This window comes from Diceros bicornis, chromosome 15 (assembly GCF_020826845.1).
Source record: "Diceros bicornis minor isolate mBicDic1 chromosome 15, mDicBic1.mat.cur, whole genome shotgun sequence".
Lineage (NCBI taxonomy): Eukaryota > Metazoa > Chordata > Mammalia > Perissodactyla > Rhinocerotidae > Diceros > Diceros bicornis.
Genome location: NC_080754.1, coordinates 21393604 through 21413431, shown reverse-complemented (window position 1 = coordinate 21413431; position 19828 = coordinate 21393604). Strand labels below are relative to the sequence as shown.

General features: G+C 36.9%; 1 protein-coding gene across 2 annotated transcripts in view; it reads left to right on the top strand.

The window, feature by feature from the left end:
- The window catches only part of GSK3B (glycogen synthase kinase 3 beta), a 202135-nt gene that overhangs the window by 89393 nt on the left and 92914 nt on the right, over positions 1–19828 (top strand). For both annotated transcript variants that reach the window (XM_058555863.1, XM_058555862.1), the window contains exon 3: positions 4674–4757. In XM_058555863.1, the coding sequence (XP_058411846.1) occupies positions 4674–4757 (84 nt within the window). The remainder of the gene's footprint in view (positions 1–4673; positions 4758–19828) is intronic.

Sequence of the window (19828 nt, the reverse complement as noted above, 5' to 3'; positions counted from 1 at the left end):
CTGGGCCACCAGCAGTGGAGTGCACGCAGTTAACCGCCATGCCACAGGGCTGGCCCCCCTTTGCCCATTCGTAATCGGATTGTTTGGTTTTTTGCTAGTGAGTTGTATGAGTTCTTTATATATTTTGGCTATTAACCCCTTATCTGATATATGATTTGCAAATATTTTCTCCTCTTCCATAGGTTATCTTTTGATTTTGTTGGTGGTTTCCTTTGCTGTGCAGAAGCTTTTTAATTTGACATAGTTTCACTTGTTTATTTTCGCTTTTGTTGCCTTTGCTTTTGGTGTCAGATCTAAAAAAATTATTGCCAAGACCACTTCTTGACCACAGGTCAAGAAGCTTACCTCTATGTTGTCTTCTAGAAGTTCTACAGTTTCAGATCTTTAGGTTCTTTGAACATAATTGCTGCTTTGTATTCTTGTCTGCTAAATCCAACAGCTGTGTCTAGCCAGTCAGTTTCTATTGGCTGCTGGTTTTTTTTTTTTTTTTTTAACCTCAGTATAGGTCAGCTTTTCCTGTTGTTTGCATGTCTCACAAGTTTTTTTGGACAATTGAACATTTTAGATAATATATTGTAGCAACTCTGGATTCTAAGTTTTTTTTTAAATCCTCCTGAAGATTGTTTTGGGATTTTTCTTTACAACTTCCCTACATCTAATATATAGAATCTTTCTCCTCCACAGTTTGAAGCCCCTGAATTCTGTTTCAAATTTTTTATTCTAATTTTCATTTTTCAGCCTGATTCCTTAGGGCTTGACTCTTTGTCTGCAAAGCTTAGTGGTCAGGCAGCTATTGGTTAGAGACTGTGCTCACAAATTTGAGTTTATAAAGCTTCCATCATTTTTTGATGATTCTGTACGTGGATTGGAGAGTACTTTCAAAATTTAGGTAGTTTTTAAGATGACTTCAGCTTTTACTTTATCCGAGGCCATCTTGAGTCTCCTCTGCATGTGTGCACAGCCTTTCCGCCAGCCAGGGATGTGTGGAGGGTTTATTTATTAGCCCCTCTATGCCCCTCTCATTTCCAGGGTCTCCCTGTTAAATTTCTTAGTGTTCTGCCATTCTGTCATTTTCCTCAGCTGGGACTGCATCCTCAGAGTAGCAGAGCTGTGGGCTTTCTTACTTTGTTTCCTATCACATTGCTACTTTTACTGCCAGTGCCACTGGACAAGGGGTTTTGCTCTCTGTCCTAAATGATGGTAGCTTCCTCTGGAAACAAAATTCCTGGTTTTCATGGCCACCCATCCCCTGGTAAAACTACCTCAACTGTCTGAGCTGGGGGTGGGGGAGTGGTGGTAGCATCCACTGACATGAAGACCACTGCCACTCCCCCCCACACACATACACTGTCTTAACTCCAATATCTAGCCATATTTCATGAATAAATGCATCTCGATTTCTTGTTGCCTTTGGTTGATCTCTAGAGCCCTGAAATGGTTGTTTTTATAGGTGTTTTGGGGGAGTGAATTTGTCCATCTCTTCATTCTACTGTAGCTGGAAATCTCCCCTCGTTTTGAACTTTCTGTCTTCTTAGTCCATCTCCTGTGTCTCCCAGCCCCACTTTAATTTACTCTAGTTAGGCTTTTGTCACTACTGTTCTACTGAAATCACTCTTGTAAGAGTCACCAGCATCCTGCATTTGCCATATCCAATTGTCAGTTTTCTGTTTTCATCTTAATCAGCCTTTCAGCAGCTTTTGGCATAAATGGTCACTCCCTTTTTCTGAAAACTCTTTTTTCAACTTGCCTTCTAAGATAACATTCTCTCCTGTTTTTCATCCTACTTCATTGGCTTGATTCATTCACTTGATTCACTCCTTTTCATACCTACGAGTATTTTTTTTTTGTCTAAACTTCTTCCCTAAGTGATACCATTGGGTCCCCTTGTTTAAGTCCTCTTCATGCAGATGACCCCCAGATGCATATTTCCAGCCCCAACTTCTACCCTAAGCCTCAGTATTTTCACTTGGATGTCTAATAAGGATTTCGAACTTATTAGATGGAAAACAGAACTTTTGACCCGCTTTCTCCCTCAAATTTATTCTCTTCAATTTTTAGAATGATCTTTTAAAAAGGAAAGTCATATCATGTCATTTTCCTGGTCAGAACCTCGTTGGCTTTCCTTTACCTTTAGTGTGAAATTCAGTTTCTTTTCATGATTAACATATCCCCTGCCTACCTCTTTGAACTTAACATATCCCCTGCCTACCTCTTTGAACTTATCTCCCACCTCTCTTCTTTTATTCAGCATGCTGCAATCACTTTATCCTTCTAGCTATTTTTTGAATATGCCAAGCTCACCTCTAGGCATCTACATTTGGAGCTTCCTATAACTGCTCTATCCCATATCTTCACATGGTTCTCATCTTCGTATCATTCGAGTTTGTGTTCAGATCTTACCTTCTTTATGAGGTCTGCTCTGGCTTCTCTATCTAAAATATAGCCCCTTCTCTCTATCATGTTCTATCCTCTTACTCTACATGGAGATACATTGTTTATTCCTCCCTGTCCTCTGTAGACTGTAAGTTTCACGAGGATAGGAACTTTGTTAGATTTATTCGCTGCCATGTCCTTAACACTGAATAATGCCTGGCACAGAATTAGGTACACTATATTTGTAGAATAACTGTTTTCTATAGAATTAGTATGTCATTAGTAAACTAATAAAGAATGATTCAGTAAAAATGGCTAGGCTTGGGTTGTACATTTACATGCATTAGTAATATATGTTGTCTATTAGTTGTATATTTAAATGCATCTTAGGCATGAACTTTGTTTGCCTAATACTGATTTGATTAATACTTATAAATATTGCTGTATGAAATTTGTATTTTGGGTCTTTTATGGAATTTTAAAATGAGAAAATTTAAGCCTCCTTTGTTAAAGAATAGAATATGAACAGAAGAGTAAGAGTAGATGAATATTTAAGTCCATGTACTTGCTTCACTTATGCATCTTTTCTGATAAAAGATAGTATGCATAATCTTTCACAATTTCTGTTATCTGGGAATTTAATAGTTCTCTGTTACCTTGGCTAATGAATCTGGAAAAATAGATAGCTTATTTTAACATAGTTGGCTATGTTGAACAATCAATCTTAATATGTGTATATCATGAGAGGGAGTGAGTCCTAGCTTGCTAGTAGTTCTCCCACAAAACTAGCTACCTAGATGTGAATTGGCAAAATATAGGCATACTGCCAGAAATAGCTTCAATTTGGAATGAAAAATGGGCACAGTTTTGAAATTGGTAACGTTTTCTATGTCCTCTGCAACAGTCAAAACTTAGAGTCCAACATCAGTTATGACCTTTGTTAAAACAATTATACTGTTCTATCTGAGTTTCTATTTATTGCTTCAGCTATGAACATTTTATAGCAAGTAATAGAGTGAAAGCTTGGTGTCTCACAAAAGAATTTTAAATATCACTGTATACATAAGCCTAACTCTCATGGTCAGTTTAAAAGGACAGAGAAAGAGTCCTCTTGAGTTTCCTGTTTCCCTGAGAGGACATGCTAAAACAATCATAGAGCCTATTGGAAGTTTCTAGAGGAAGAGGAACATTCGCTTATTCCTGCTACCATCTTCTAAGAACCAGAGCCTACTCTGCTCTAGGACAGTTCTGCGTATTAGGCTCCTCATCCCCTATGCATCCTCCTCCTCTTTTTTTGGCCTTTTTTTCTAACCTTAACAGCATTTCCCTTCCAGATTCCCAGGTATATACTTTATGTTGTCTAGCTCTTCTAAGTCATTATTTTAACTGAAATTTTAGATTTTCGATCCATGTAGCTGGTATTTTGGTATTCTTTCTTTGTGTTATGTAATTTGGCCTTTTATTAACTGGATTTCTGACAGCCAAATATAGTGTTGGAATTTATCTTCTTTGTTAATATATACTCCTGATTATTACTGCAAAACTTAAGGTGTTAGGAAGTCATTATATTATTTAATGTTTTCTTTCCATGAAGAATGAGCGTAACTTTGAAACTCTCCGAAGGGAAAATTATTTGTGTGGTGCATTAATTTATCAGGCCTGTATAATTTCTAGTATGCCATATTTTAACTCTCTAAAACTTAGCAACTGAGCCCTACTAATGGGGCTAACTTTCAAATTTTCCACTGTATCTTGGAAAGCAATAGGGCTTGTAAGGGTTTTCTTTGCACCCAAATTCATTTGTGTGGTGAGAAATTTGATTTTTATTATAGTTGCAAAAAATTACAGTAGTAGTAGCTCATTTCAGATATCTTACATACAATAGACCAGTGCTTCTCAAGCTATTTGTGGTGAAGTACTAGTTTTAAAATTTCTGATTCATTAAATACTGATATTTTTGTAAAATACAATACAAATGAATTACTAGAAAAGTGAAAGTACAAAATATAGGCCCCCCTTTTTATTATAAGACTCATAGATATAAAATTTTTCTGTCAGATTGCTAGAAGAGATTGTAAACACCTATTCTCAACTTCTGTATTTATTTTATTGCAGAGCAGTAATAAATAGTTCGTAAGAAATAGTTTGCAAGTCAGCACTGGTCTATAGACCATACTTTTCAGTGACATATCTAGACCCTGCTGTTTGTAGTGTTTAATGTTATTTCAGAAGCATCTTAGTCAATAATGATGAATAGCAGTTATCCTTTAAAAAAATATTTTCATGTGTTTCCTTTTCAGAACCGAGAGCTCCAAATCATGAGAAAGCTAGATCACTGTAACATAGTCCGGTTGCGGTATTTCTTCTACTCAAGTGGTGAGAAGGTAGGTCTTGTAGAAAGTGTGTACTGAATATTCGATTGACTTGTTATTCCTCTAGAAGTAGTCTCCGTTTTTCTCCCCCCAACTCGCAGTGAAACAGTTTTGCTAACTGAATGGAAGAATTCCAAAACACAGGCCCTAGTGTCTGAGCTCAAGAAGAATCATTGAATGTCATTAGTTATATCAGGAAAATGTTAAGGAAAAGATGAAGGGAATGAACTTTTTAGAATTTTCTTCTCTTTTTAAACATCTCTCTTCAGTTCTAAAGCAAATTTATATACATTTTTAAACCTTTCTATATTCCTTATGTGCTTCTGGAGCCCCATGATAGTTCACTTGTTTATTGGAGGGAGGGAAAGGATGTCATTTTGTTACGTGGAAGTATTAGAGAGGAAGGGGAAGCAGGAGGACTTTGGTAGGACCAGAATGAGACTTAAACATTGGGAAGCAAGTTTAACCTATCCTTGGCTAGGGAAAAAGTTGGAAAAGATATAATGTTATAGAGCTGGTTATGTTAAGTGGTTACTATTTATGACCACATTGAATTCTGTGAAAGCAAAGGATAATTAAAGAAGATTTTGTTGTGAATTCCTCCTTCCCCCTTGGTCTGTCTTTCTTTTCGGAAGATGCAATAACTAATGTCATTATACTCACTGGAGTTGGAAGCAGAGAAAAATCTGTTTCTTCTGTTTTACCTTGGTCTTTTTCTTTCTGCCTGTTCCCTGTTCCTTCTTCCCAGGTTCAATCTTTCCTTATATTTTTCCTTCACTGGCTTGGGGTGAAGGGACTGGACAAGTAACAAACCACTTAATCTTTTGGCTAAATAAATATGACTTTGGATAAGTTCACATGATGTTTTGGGCCTCAGATTTTATGCATATAATATCTAAAGTCCTTAGATCCGTAATGTCTCTTGATTTCTAGCCCAGTGTTCTTTTTACTTCGCGTAACTGTTTCCCAGTGTACTAGTTTAATCATTTTCCATTAAGTTTTATTTAGATTATTTCCTTAGAAATTCTTTTTTTTCATGACAGAGCCTGTAATGTGGCTTAATAGCTATGTTTTAAGCCAGGATTGTGCTATACATGCCTATAGATATCTAATTGTTGCATATATGTGTGTGTGTGTCATAGCTAATGTTTTAACAACCATAATTAGCAAATTGGCCCTTTAGTGACACTTCTCAGGTGCCTTTTTTTTTTTTTAAAGTTTAAATGATGCCTCTGCTTGTATTGGGTCCTGTAAACCGTCATAAGTGTGTGAGCTCTTTTGTTTCTAAAGCCAGTTACTTCGTTCATGCTACTTTTTTTTATGCTACTTTTTTTAAAACCTAACAAACTGTTATTGTTTTTAATCTTACCTATTTTGGCATGTCTTTACTTTTTCCTGTCCCTTCCCAAATAAAATTATGGAGTATCTGTTACATTTACAGCACTCTTATAATGGAATTTTGCATCCTTATGGCTTTTTGTTATTAGATGCTAGATAGTATAATACTCTAGGGAGGAAAGTAAAGGTCAGAATTATTTGTTCCATGAACCACTGGATTGCATGTAGATTGATTTGCAAAGGTCTGCTTACAAAGCTCCTAAACCTTTTGCTTGGGCACTTTATTTTAACTCATATAACATTCCCTGTATACCAGGCACTGTTTCAGTGCTTTAAAATATTAACTCGTTTAACTCTTATGAAGGTAAAGAGCAGAAAGGGAAGAATATCAAACCTTTTGAATGTAAGGTTCTATTTGTGGTGGCACCTAAAGGCTTACCTGTTTGGTTTTGATTTGGTGGAAGCCCCCATCACAATCTTCCCTCACCCTCACTTAGTCCTTCTTTGGTGGTGGCAGTGGACTGACTGTTGTCTGTGTATCCCAGAGGGTAATTTCCTCCCTGCTGCTATTCAGAGCTGCTTATTTGTCTTAAATGGTCTTACAAATAAAGAGCAATTGAGAAGTCATTAAGGGAGATTAACCAGAAGGACAGTGAACCTCTTTCTATTATAAAAAAGAAATACACTTTCTAATATTTTATTTATCTCAGAACTTTCTCTTGAGCATTGTAAATTTTCCAAAATAGGAAAAAAAGACACCTCTAAGTTTTGGATAGCTCCGTTACAAAGAAAGAAAAAATTGTGATATATTGCTGAAAATAATGATCCTTCCTTGTCAAAAAAAAAAGGAAATTTTCTGAAGATATGCAGAAATATACAGTTTCAGGACCTCCCACAATCTTCCAGCCAATGAAAAGCTAATTTCTCCTTGTCCTAGTCATGATCTGCACTTCCGTTCTTCTGAATTGTTCTGGCAGGACTAACATATCACTCAAGAGACCAGGTAGTAAACTTATCTGTCCCATATGAGAAGATGGATTCTGCTCTAGGGTTAAGAGCTCAGGTTTGTTATTATCAGTTCTAACTCTCTGAGAGCAAGTTACTGAGAGTGAACTCAGAACTGCTGTTTAGAAAGGGATCTAAATGCCTTATGAAATTCTTACAAATCCTTGAAGATGATTTCTCTCTGAATGTGTCAGTCCTGTATTAGGTAGGCATTTTTCTAATGGAAGCTTTATGTATTGTCTTTATGTATATATTAGCAGAGTTTTGGGGGAGAAAGTAATAAATTAATAGTTTGAGATGCCTGTGGGACATGCAAATGGAGATGCCCAGTAGACAGATATGTGTGTGACTTCATATGTGATGATGGGGAGGGTGCTAAGTGGAGAGATGACATTGATAAGGTTGGGTAGATAGGGTGTGTAACCATGTAGTGGAACTCTTAGGAGTTCAAGAAGGAGGGAGAGGGGATGTTTGAGGCCAGGACACTCAAGAGCCAGCAGTTTGCCAATATTACCTTCTGGTCCTGAAATATGTTGAACAGTGAGATCAGTCTTCAGTTGAGACAGCTGCAAGGAAACCAGTGCCTTTGGGTGGGATCCAGGTTTTTCTCTAGGGCAAGGCAGTAAAAAGGACCCTCTACAAAGAGACTGGAGTTCAAAACTCCATGAAGAGTTTCTTTTCAGGGTTTCAGATTGCTCAGGGGAAAGCTCTAGGCAGGAGGTCAGTGATAAGAATGTGAGCCTAAAAGAGGTGTAAGGAGGCAGTTAGAGGGATGAGTCGAGGGCATTGTGAGGATGAGAAAGAGAAGAATAATTCAGTGTTTCAGGATTATAGGGATGAAAGACTTGATTAGGTTCCAAGATGGATGAGTTCAAATGTATGTGGGAATTTTTGTAATCCTCTCATCATCATTATTATCATCTCTGACTCTCTTTCCCTCTGTCATTTTTTTATCGCTCTCTTCTTGTAAGTCTTTTCTTTCCTTTCTCTGCAGTCTCTGTTCAATTTCTGAGTTTCTGACCCTTTTGCTCTGGGCTCTAGGTCTCTTATCTTTCTGTCCCTGAGTTTCTGTCCCTCTCTCTTGGTCTATGTCACCCTCTCAGATTTCTTTTCCCTCTTTAACTATGGTGTTGGGTGTCTGTCTCTCTCTCTGTGTTGGTTACTTCCTCTATGCATCTCTATCAACCTCTTTCTCTGGGTTTTTCTACCCCTCTTTTGTTGGGTTTCTATCCATCTTATTCTGTTACTTTGATCTTTTCTAAATCTTTGTATGTATTGTCATCTGTCTTGAGTCTTCTTCATTCTCTTTCTTGTGTCTCTTCTCTCTGAGCCTTTACTACTCCCTTTTAGGAAAATTTTAAAGAAAAATATTGTACTCACTATCGCGATTTTGACTTCAATTCTACACGTCTTATTCCATATGTACCTGTATTATGTAGTTGTATGAATAATTATTTATAATCTTATTAAATATTCCAGATCTCATAAAAACATTCTCTTGTTGCCTCATAATATTTGCAGTTATTGGTTGTATAATATTCCATGGAGGAGTTGTACTACTCTATGGAATATTGTTGTACTACTGTTGTAATACTCTTAACTACTCCCCCGTTGTTATTTTTAATTTTAGAATTGTAGCTGAGCTACCCAAGGCCTCATTATAATTTTTATCCATAAGCACCTTTCAGCTCTGGGTGAAGTTAAAGTAAGATTATTGTAATATTTAGCAAATATTTCCACTGACCACAGTCTGACTGATTGGTTAGGTCTGTTTTGGTGACCTTCTCTTCATTGTGCCTCCACCCTGGCATTTTAAATACTGTTTTCTTTAAGGATTATAAATAATCAGTTTTTAGCCGATAACTGGGGAAAGGAGTAACCAGAGTAACAGGAAGAAGGAGGAATTAAGTCAGGACAGAGACTAGAGATGTGACCTAATTAGTCTTAGCCACAGTGTTCTGGTTGGAGTTATTAGTATTTGCTATGGTAACTGGAGCATCATGTAGTCAATTAGTATACTGTAGGTTGCCCAATAAGTTTTAGTAACAGATTTAGTTCAGAGTAAGTAGCACTCTTTTCCCTTTATCAGAGAATAATGGGATTTTTGAGTGTTTTGCAAGTCTGGGCTTAAAATACTTGTTTGAATTCCAAGTATCCTCTATAATAGTGTTTTTTTAATATCATATTTGGCAGTAGAAACCCCATCCTCCCAAATGACATTTTATGAAGAACCCCTATTTACAGATAGAAGAGAGAAAAAGCAAAGTTACTCTGATTGAAACTGGGGTGTGGGACCAGATGGCTTGGCCATCTCGGAGTTGCAGCTCACCTCTGTAGAACCCTAGGACTCTGAAGGATGTAGTATGTAAACCACATTGTGTCTTTACAGGAGTCTTCAATTTTATTTAAATCATTTAATAGTTTTCTTTAAGAAAAATTTCTGTAAGTAACCTTACATGTAAAAATATTTTACTTGTGATTCATCATAGATTGATTACATAAATAATAAAGAGATAACCTTCCTTAAATAAAACTCTCCTGCTACTTGTATGAGACAGTTTTAATAGCAAGAATAGCACATTGATTTCATTCCTCATACCAACTTTGTTCTATTGATAGTAACTGTGTGGAGGGCTGTGTGCAGAAGGGGAAGACTGTACTACTGCTTCTGGGATCAGAGGGAATGCTGTGCTTGAATATGCCTGTTTGCCACTAGCCTTGGAGAGGAAAGAGTAGGGATGAATCCATTCTGAAAAGTAAAGAGTACTGGCTTTGTAGCTAGAAATATTTGGGTTTGCATGCCAGTTTTGCTATTTGATAACAGTATGACTGGGCAAGATATTTACCTTTGTAAGCCTTTTCCCCCTCTCATCTGTACAATAGGGATTCTGTAAGGAAAAAAATGTAACAATATTTATTAAGTGCTTATTATAACTCCTGGCATATAATTAACACTTAATAAACATTAACTTACTATTTTACAAATTATTGCTTAACAATAGCAAATATATACTGCACTTGCTATGTGACAAACATTGCTCTAAGCTCTCCACATGTACTTTATAACTCACTTAAGCCTCACAGCAACCCAGTGAAGAATGGGTGCTGTTGTTATCCCCATTTTATAGAAGAAGAAACTGAGGTAATAGCAGTTAAGTAAATTACCCAAAAGTGGTACAGCTACTGAGTGGCAAAGTTAGGAGTCATCTCTAGGCAGTCTGTCTCCAGAGTCTGTATAGTATGCTATACTATTTAGCATAGAATGTAGATTTCTCCAGAAGCAGTGTGTTAGAAATATAACATTTAAAAACATCTTGGTAATGATTGTTGAACAAGTGGAGATTGTGCAGTATCTACTTGGGAGAACTTTTAGAAGAGAATAAATAGCCATTTGCTGTATAATAATAGTAGTAGTAATAATAATTATAGCCAAAACCTTATGTGTTGCTTACTATAACCAGGCATTAATCTAAAGACCTTACTTATATACTTTTCTATTTTTTGGAAGAGGTTGAGAAGGATTGTTGTTAATTCCTCTTTAAATATTTGTTAGAATTTACCATTGAAACTATCTTGTCCTGGACTTTACATTTTTGGGAAGTTTTTGATTACTGATTCAGTCTCTACTTGTTATATAGGTTTGTTGAGATTTTTGTATTTCATCTTGAGTCAGTTTAGTAATTGGTGTGTTTCTTGGAATTTATCAATTTCTTGTAGGTTATCTAATGTGTTAGCACACAGTTGTTCATAGTACTCTGTTATAGTCCTTTTTATTTATGTAAAGTCAGTAGTAACATCCTCACTTTCATTTCTGGTTTTAGTTATTTATGCCTTCTCTCTTTTTTCTTTGTCATTCTAGCTAAAAGTTTTTTGTTGATCTTTTCAAAGAACTAACTTTTGCTTTTGTTGAATCTATTCTTTTTTCTGTTCTCTATTTTATTTATCTCTGCTCTAATCTTTACTGTTTCCTTCTTTCTGCTAGGTTTAGTTTAGTTAGTTCTGTTTAGGTTTAGTTTTCTCTTCTTTTCCTAGCTCTTCAGGGTGTAAAATTAGGTTCTTTACTTGAGATCTTTTTTCTTAGTGTGGGCATTTACAGCTGTAAATTTCCCTCTGAGTGCTGCCTTCCATAAGTTTTGGTATGTTGTATTGTTTTCATTTATCTCTTAAGTGTTTTCTGATTTTTCTTGTTTGAGTGTGTTGTTTAATTTCCTCTTTGACCTGTTGGTTGTTTAGAGTCTGTTGTTTAGTTTCCACACATTTGTGAATTATTTGGTTTTCCTTCTGTTATTGATTTCTAGTTTCATCCCATTTTAGTTGGAGAAGATACTTTGTGTGATTTCTTTCTTTTTAAATTTATTGAGATTTGTTTTGTGGCCTGTCCTGGATAATATCCCATGTGCAGGTGAGAAGAATGTGTATTCTACTGTTTTGGGGTGGAATATTCTATATATCTGATAGGTCCAGTTGGTTTATAATGTTGTTCAAGTCCTCTATTTCTTTATTGCTCTTCTATCTAGATGTCCTGTCCCTTATTGAAAGTGGTGTGTTAAAGTCTCCAACTATTGTTGTAGGATTGTCTATTTCTTGCTGCAATTCTATCAATATTGGCTTCATATATTTAGGACTCTGTTGTTTGGTGCATATATGTATATAATAGTTTCATCTTCTTGAATTGACCTTTTATCAAAATTTAATGTTTTGGATGCCTTCTATTTCTTTTTCTTGCCACTGCCCTTGCTAGAACCTTTAATACAATGTTGAGAAGAGATGAAAGCAGACATCCTTGTCTTGTTTCTGATTTTAGGGGGAAAAAACATTCAGTCTTTCATATTTAGATATGATGTTAGCTGTGCGGTTTTTGTAGATGTCGTTTATCAGGTTGAGGAAGTTCTCTTCTATTCAGAGTTTGTTGAGCATTTTTATCATGAAAGGTTGTTGGATTTTGTTAAATGTTTTTTCTCCATCTGTTGAAATGATCATGTTGTTTTTGTCCTTTATTCTATTAATAAGGTGTTTTACTTTAATTTTTTCAATGCTAAACCTACCTTGCATTTCTGGAATTAATTCCATTTTGGTCATGGTGTATAATTATTTTTATATGTTGCAGGATAGTATTTTTTAGAGATTTTTGCATTTATAGTCGTAAGGGATATTGACTAGTAGTGTCGTCGTGTCCCCCCCCCCCCCCCCCCGTCTGTTGTGATATCTTTGTCTGCTTTTGTTATCAGGGTAATACTGACCTCATAGAATGAGTTGGGAAGTGTTTTCCTCTTCTATTTTTTTTTAAGAGTTTGTGAAGAATTGGTGTTAATTCTTTGAAAGTTTGGTAGATTTCTCCGGTGAAGCCAACTATACCTGGATACTTGTTGTGGGAAGTTTTTAAATTACTGATTCAGTTTCTTTACTTGTAATAGGTGTATTTAGATTTTCTATTGCTTCTTTTGTCCATTTTGGTAATTTGTTCATTTCATTTAAACTATCCTACCTATTGGCATAAAGTTATTCATGCTTGCCCTTAAATTTCTGTTTATTTCTGTAAGGTCAGTTGTGATGTCACCTCTTTCATTCCTGGCTTTGATCATTTGAGTCTTCTCTCTCTCTTTTTCGTGGTCAGTCTAGCTAAAGGTTTGTCAATTTTGTTGATTTTTTTTTTTTTCAGTGAACCAACTTCCGGTTTCTTTTTTTTTTCTTACTTTTCTCTCATTCATTTATTTCTGTTATAGTCATTATTATTTTCTTCTAGCAGCTTGCTGTGAGTTTATTTTGCTCTTTTTTTTTTTCCTCCTAGTTTCTTAAGGGGTAAGTTAAGGTTATTGATTTGAGATCTTGCTTCTTTTTAATGTCACCTTTTGGTCAAAGTTTGTGCCTAAAGTTTCCTTAGCTGGGTGTATTTTTATCCTTTACCATTGCATGTGTGAGTGACTTGGATGCTACTGTCATAGTTTAGGGAGTTCATTTTTATTTGTCACATGTTGAACCAGGAACTAGTAGCTTGGAATTTCTCCTCTGATTGCTTCTGAAAGGGTACAATCTTGGGCATTCACAGTCTTTCTGACTGCCAGGTGTGAGTGTGATTTTGCTTCCTGGGAGTTGCTCTTGGGTCAGAGTAGCTTATTGTTCAGTCAGTGTTTGGTCAGAGGTTGCTTGTCAGCCCCTTGTGCCAGTGATGCTTCTGCTGTGCATTTATGTATCTGTGTGCAGCTTGTGTGCTTTCAAGACTGTCCCACATCCTGCTCAGCCTAGCACCTGTGCGTGTCCTTATTTACCTCCAGAGATAACTGCAATCGCAAGTAGGCTCTTTTTGGCCAGCCCTTTCCTTGGTTCTCTCTGTTAAACTTTTGGTGTCTTGTCTTTTTGCTTGTGTCATGGACCTACTAGCCCCCTCTTAATTGCTCTCCACAAAGATCTCCATTGTTTTTAGTCAATGCCCATAGGCATGGAGTTCTCCCTACTGTGTTGCAAATAAAGTCAGTCACATAGCAGAGTACATAGCTTGCCTTTCCCCCTGGACAGAACCCCTGTTTTACTGCATTAGAACTGTGGATGAGGACTCTCTTTTCCCAGAGTAACACCCCCACTTTATGAGGGGACACCGGAGGAGAAGCAGTGGCAGCCACTGGTCTTCACAGCTCGCCTCTCCCAGCATGGGAGCTCTGTCCTACGAGCAAGTTTGAGAATGAGGCTTTCGTTGCCCCAGCCTGCTATGTCTGGAGTAGAACTTCTGACTTACTAGTGAGGACTGAGTGGAGGAAGGGAGACAGTCCTCTTGGCTGTGCCCAGCTGGAATGGATCTTTTGCAGCTTGGAACTGGAGGGATGAGAGATGCCACTGACAGCCTGTCCCTTCTGGGGTGAAACCATGGCCCCAGAGTGGGAGCTGAGGGGAGGAGGAGCTGCCCGTCTTCTTGGCCGCACCTCTCTGGAGTAGAGTGCTGGGTAGAGTTTCCCAAATACGGAGGTAGGATGGCAGGGTAAGGGAGCAGGCCTTTGCTGAAATGCCACAGGCTCTTGCTGTTCTTACTGGGTTTTGTTTAACCCATTGACTTCCCAAAAGGTTGCAAGAGTTTGGGCTTTCACAAGAAGTGTGTTACCTTGCATATTGGACAGTGACGCTGTTCCAATACTTAGTTCTTTCAGATTGAATTTTCTTTTCCAATTTGATAGGTGAAAAAAGGTAGCTCATTGTTATTTTTACATTTGTTTAATTATGAATGAGATTGAGCATCTTTCTACATTTTTGTTACCTATTTGTGTGACCATCTATTCATGCCCCTTTCCATTTTTTCTATTGGAACAGTAGTCTTATTGACTTTCAGGAACAATTTGTATTTTATTTTATTTATTTATTTTTTTTGTGAGGAAGATCAGTCCTGAGCTAACATCCATGCTAATCCTCCTCTTTTTGCTGAGGAAGACTGGCTCTGAGCTAACGTCTATTGCCAATCCTCCTCCTTTTTTTTTTTTTGCTCCCCAAAGCCCCAGAAGACAGTTTATGTCATAATTGCACATCCTTCTAGTTGCTGTATGTGGGGTGTGGCCTCAGCATGGCCGGAGAAGCGGTGTGTTGGTGCGCGCCCGGGATCCAAACCCAGGCCACCACTAGCGGAGCGCGCGCACTTAACCGCTAAGCCACGAGGCCGGCCCACAATTTGTATTTTAAACAAAAACAAGTTAGCCTTTGTCAAGTGGGGCAGAGATTTTTTTTTTGCCAAATTGTCATTTTTTAAAATTTGGTTCTGTTTTTTTAAAAAGTATGAAAGTTGTACGTTTTTATGTAATCAAATTGGCGTTATTTTCTTTAATAACTTATAGATATTTTGTCCTCCAAGATTTGCAAACACACTCATGTTTTCTGGTACATTTATAGCTTTTTTTTTTAACAAAAGAAAAACGCTTTGTTAATTTTGGTATGTATTTTGTTGGAAGGGGTGAGACAAGGATGAAGCTTGTCCTAATCATTGTTGTAGGCTAGGTGCTCATCCTGCTTTCCCTATATCCTTCCCCAGTCTCCCATGCAAAAGGATATTTCTCTTTTTCCTAATCCACACTCACTTTGCTGTTAGTATTATTCCCATCTCTAGCGAGCCTGGCACACTCATCAGAGAAAAGATATCTATTTTGAAGTTTTTTTGCTAGTCCAAGTTCCCAGACCCAATTCTGAGGAGAATCTTGGGCTACCATGATACTTTGTTGAATGTCTTGTTACTGGGTTCTCTGATATGCTGCTTTATATCTCATCAGATTTTTAGAAGTATATCGTGATTCTATTTAAAACTGTGCTGCCAAGCAGTTTCGTTTCTTTGACCTCAAAAATCATCTGGAGATAAAAGCATCATATGGTATCTGTTTTCCAAATGTAGGATGTAGTTGTTCCAGCTCTTGTTAAGTTGTTGTTAGGTGTGATCAAAATTTCGTCATTTAAATTTCTTAGTGAATGGTTTTGGAGTGGAGTTCATAGAGGAGTGGTTATCAGCAGTTAGTACAGTCACACGCCGCATAATGATGTTTTGGTCAACGACTGACCACGTATACGATGGTGAGCCTATAAGATTAGTACTATATAGCCTAAATGTGTGGTAGGCTATACCATCTAGGTCTGTGTAAGTACACCCTGATGTTCACACAACGCCAAAATCGCCTAATGACGCATTTCTCAGAATGTATCCCCATCGTTAAGTGACGCGAGACTGTAGTTTATTAATAAAAGTGATAACTAGGAAAACTGAACCATTGAGAGATATACTCCCTGAATTGTATATCATGTAATTTTTTGGATGTTTCTGAATAAGATCCACTTTATATACTAGCAGATTCCTTTTAAAGGATTTGTTGCAGTGACTCCTTAGCAAGGTTTTTGGAAGCCTAGTAACTGTTCTTTGAAATTAGTACTTTCTCATTATGTTAGTAGACTGTTTTCAGTATCTCCATCTAAATGGTACTTGTTATGTGTTGTATTTCTGTATTTGGCTTTTAAAACTTAGAGTTAATCTGTGAGTATTTAGGTATTCTGTCCGATAAACCAAAACAGAGATTACATTAAGAAAAGAGCAAACCTGAGATATTTCAGAAAATTGCAAGTGATAGAAATGCTCAATCATAGTTATTCTTTCTTCTCGAAATATTAACATCCCAGTCACATGAATTATCTTTGCACAAGCCTCCAAACGAAATTACTTTGGGAATGTGAAAGTATTAATATTTTCTCTACTGTGATGGTGTTTCTTAGGGGTGGATACTCTCTCCCCAGGGATTATTCCTGTGACTATTTAATGTACAGCAGAACATCTGTAAGTTTAACAAGAGCGTCTAAAGAACATATGTTGTTGAACCCATTTATTTCAAATCAAGATTGGTGGCAGCATTATTGGGTGTTTGTTTTGGTTTTTGGTTTTAGGACCCAATCAGATTGAAAAAAAAAAGGATTTGATTTGAATGCAAGCACAGAGCCATGAAGTGAAATGGTAGTTCACAGAGTTTTTATGTATAATGAGACACTACCAGTGTCTCAGAAAATGAAGACAGTCAAAATGACAGCTTTTAAATGTCAAAGGGATATTTTCAACATACCTACAAAATGAACAAACGTCCTCTACGGTTCGAAAGAAAATTGCAAGTTTTTGATGATTAATGGAGTGAATAAACAAAATTTATTTGAGCAAAAAGATAGGCTTATGTTAATCCACAAAGTACTTGTAGTCTAAATATAATTTGAGCCCCCATATTTCTCATAGTGTAGTAAATTAGAACATTCAACCTATAGCAGACGTGGTTTCATTAACCTTCCTTTGATATGTTCTCCTTTATTAATTTTATGAATAAAATATACTGCCTAAAATGGGATATCATCAGTATGTCAAATGAAGCCTGAACTGTACAAAGTAGAGTGGAATTATCTTTATTGATCTGAACATAATACTTCTACTGTAACCTAATATTGCGTTAAGTTTTTTATTAGCTGCATTTCAGTGTTGGTTCCTTTTGAGTTCTGTTCAGTTACCCCTATCATTTATTTTCCAGGTGAATTACTGTCATCTTATCTGTCATTCTACATAATAAATTGGGACTTTGATTTTAATCGCAGGGCTTTATATTTATCTTCGTTAAATTTCATATTGTGGGTTTGGCTTAGTGTTCCAGTCTATTAGAGTCCTTTAAATTCTTATTTGATCTTCCTTTTAAGCCATTCTTCCTAGGTGTCAATCTTAGGTGGTTGTATTGAAGTCAGAAATTGTGAACTGACTGCCAGATCCATTCCCTGATGTGTTTTATTTGGCTAGCATATTCTGCTAATATTTTTTTGAATTAGAATGCTTTTAGTTAAGTCTTGTACTACTATCTGATTTACCAACCACTGCCCCTTGCTGCATCATACATTTTGGCTTCACACATTTACATTTGTTGCTTAGCCATTGAAGGCATTTGCTTTTGCAACCCCTAATAAATGAAATTATTTATGAAAATATTGACTGGGACAAGGGAAGGACAGAACTTGTAGCCCTACAACTAAAAACCTCCCTTGAACTTGGCATTTATTTTTTAATCTTTTTATTTTTCACTTTGATATGATTGTTTAACAAATGAATTAAATTATAGTACAGTGCTATACATGTCTCCAGGTCATTCATAAATATATCACGATTAACTTTTTCAAATGATTTATTAAAATCAAGAAACCTTGTAATCACATAATAGTTAAAAAAAGGATAACTTCGACATTTGTGTTAATGATCTTTCTAAAACCTGAGACTCACCATTCCTTGAGTTCTACTTACACAGCAATTCCTTTGACAACAATTCAGCATTCTGTTTGTTTATTCTCTTTATTGGACCTCACCTTCACTTAGAACTGATTCTTGTCTGAATCTTGGTCTCTGAAATTTTCTTCTCTTAGCCTTCAGCGTTACTCTTGCTACCCTCAGTTTTACATGCAAGAGACTTTATCTCTTGTTTTACAAGAAATAGGATCATCTCGCATACACTTATTTTACTTACATTTCTCCTAATACCCGGTCACTTATTCTACATGTACAGGAAAAAAAATGTGGTATTGTTTTTTTCTAAAGATGATAATAGTTAAAATTTGAGTCTTTATTATGTGCCAGGTAACGTGCTTAAAGAGCTTTATACGGATTTCTTATAATTTCACGACAGTCCTTTAAAGTAGATAACCATTGTTAGCACTGTTTTACGGGAAACTGAGGCTTAGAGAGGTTACATAACTTGCTTGTGGTCACATAACTTGCAGTATCAAATTCGGGACTTCTGTGTAGTTTTGTGTAACTCATGCTAACCTTGCCTGTTAATTATTACACTGTATAGCTTCTCTGTGTTCTTATTTCCCTCTTCTTGTGATGTTCTTGCTTCCTCAGTTATTCCTTTTCTTTCCTTTCTTTTAACTTTATCCTTAACTCAGCTTACAAATAAAGTTGTATCTCTTCTAGCCATTAAAAAATACAAACAAAAATACTTCAACAGTTTTTCTTTGACTTTGCTTCTCCTCAAGTTACCAGTTCACAGCTCTTTCCTTACTTTCACCACCAGGGATTTTGTAAGAAACTAAATTAACTGCCTCCTGTTCCTCGCCTGCCATTTGCTCACTCTTGAACTCAGTACAGTTTGATTGCTACTGGCACCATGGTCTGAAACTGCTCTTTTCAGGACCATCACTGAACCATGATACACCAGATCCAACAGCCTTTTCAGTCCTCATCTCTCCTGCCATTGAAACACTTTGCTATGCCACATCTCATCGTTACTGAAATTTCAGCTTTGGATCTTTCTCTCTTTTTTTTTTAATTTATTTATTTTCCCCCTAAAGCCCCAGTAGATAGTTGTATGTCATAGCTGCACATCCTTCTAGTTGCTGTATGTGGGACGTGGCCTCAGCATGGCCGGAGAAGTGGTGCGTCGGTGCGCGCCCGGGATCCGAACCCGGGCCGCCATCAGTGGAGTGCGCGCACTTAACCGCTAAGCCACGGGGCCGGCCCTCAGCTTTGGATCTCTTGACGCTAGTCTTTCCTTGCTTTTTTATGCCTCTTAGTTCGGTTTCTTATTCTTTGCTAAGTTGTCCTCTAATGTCATTGGCTTCTTAAGTTTAGTGTTTCCCAGGATTCCGTGCTCAGTCCTTTCCTCACTCTCTTAATGTACACACTCTTCTTAGGCGAGGGAGTCTATTCTCAGGGCTTCAGCTATTGCCTAAATCTCTAGCTGTACTCCACTCTTGTTTCCTGAGTTTTGACTTGACCTGTGTTTCCAAACACCTCTGGAACATAGCCGCCTAAAATGTTCTGAGATATATTAAGTAAAAATTCAACTAACTTTTTCCCTCACACCTTTTTGCTCTTTATGCTTTCCCTGTCTCATTACCTGCCTAGTTACTCAAGTTTGGTGACTGTTAAATTAATCCCAACTTCCGTGTTTCTTAGGTTCTCTGTTACTCTCTTGTGTAACTAGCCAATATGCCTGCCCCACCCCCCACCTCCCTTTTTTAAAGTCCTTATTGCCTTACGCCTTGGTCTAGGCCTTGGATTCTTGTAGGTTTCCAGCTGCTCATACTGCCTTCATTTTCATCTTCTCAACTTCTCCTCTCTTCATACCCATTTTTCACAGTGCTGTTTGAGTTAAAATAGACCTGTCAGACTGTCATCCTAGTTTTTAAATAATAGCCATTGCCTCTGAGCTTAATTTATTCAGCAGATATTTATCAAGTACCTACTCTGTGCTAGGCACTATTCCAGGTGG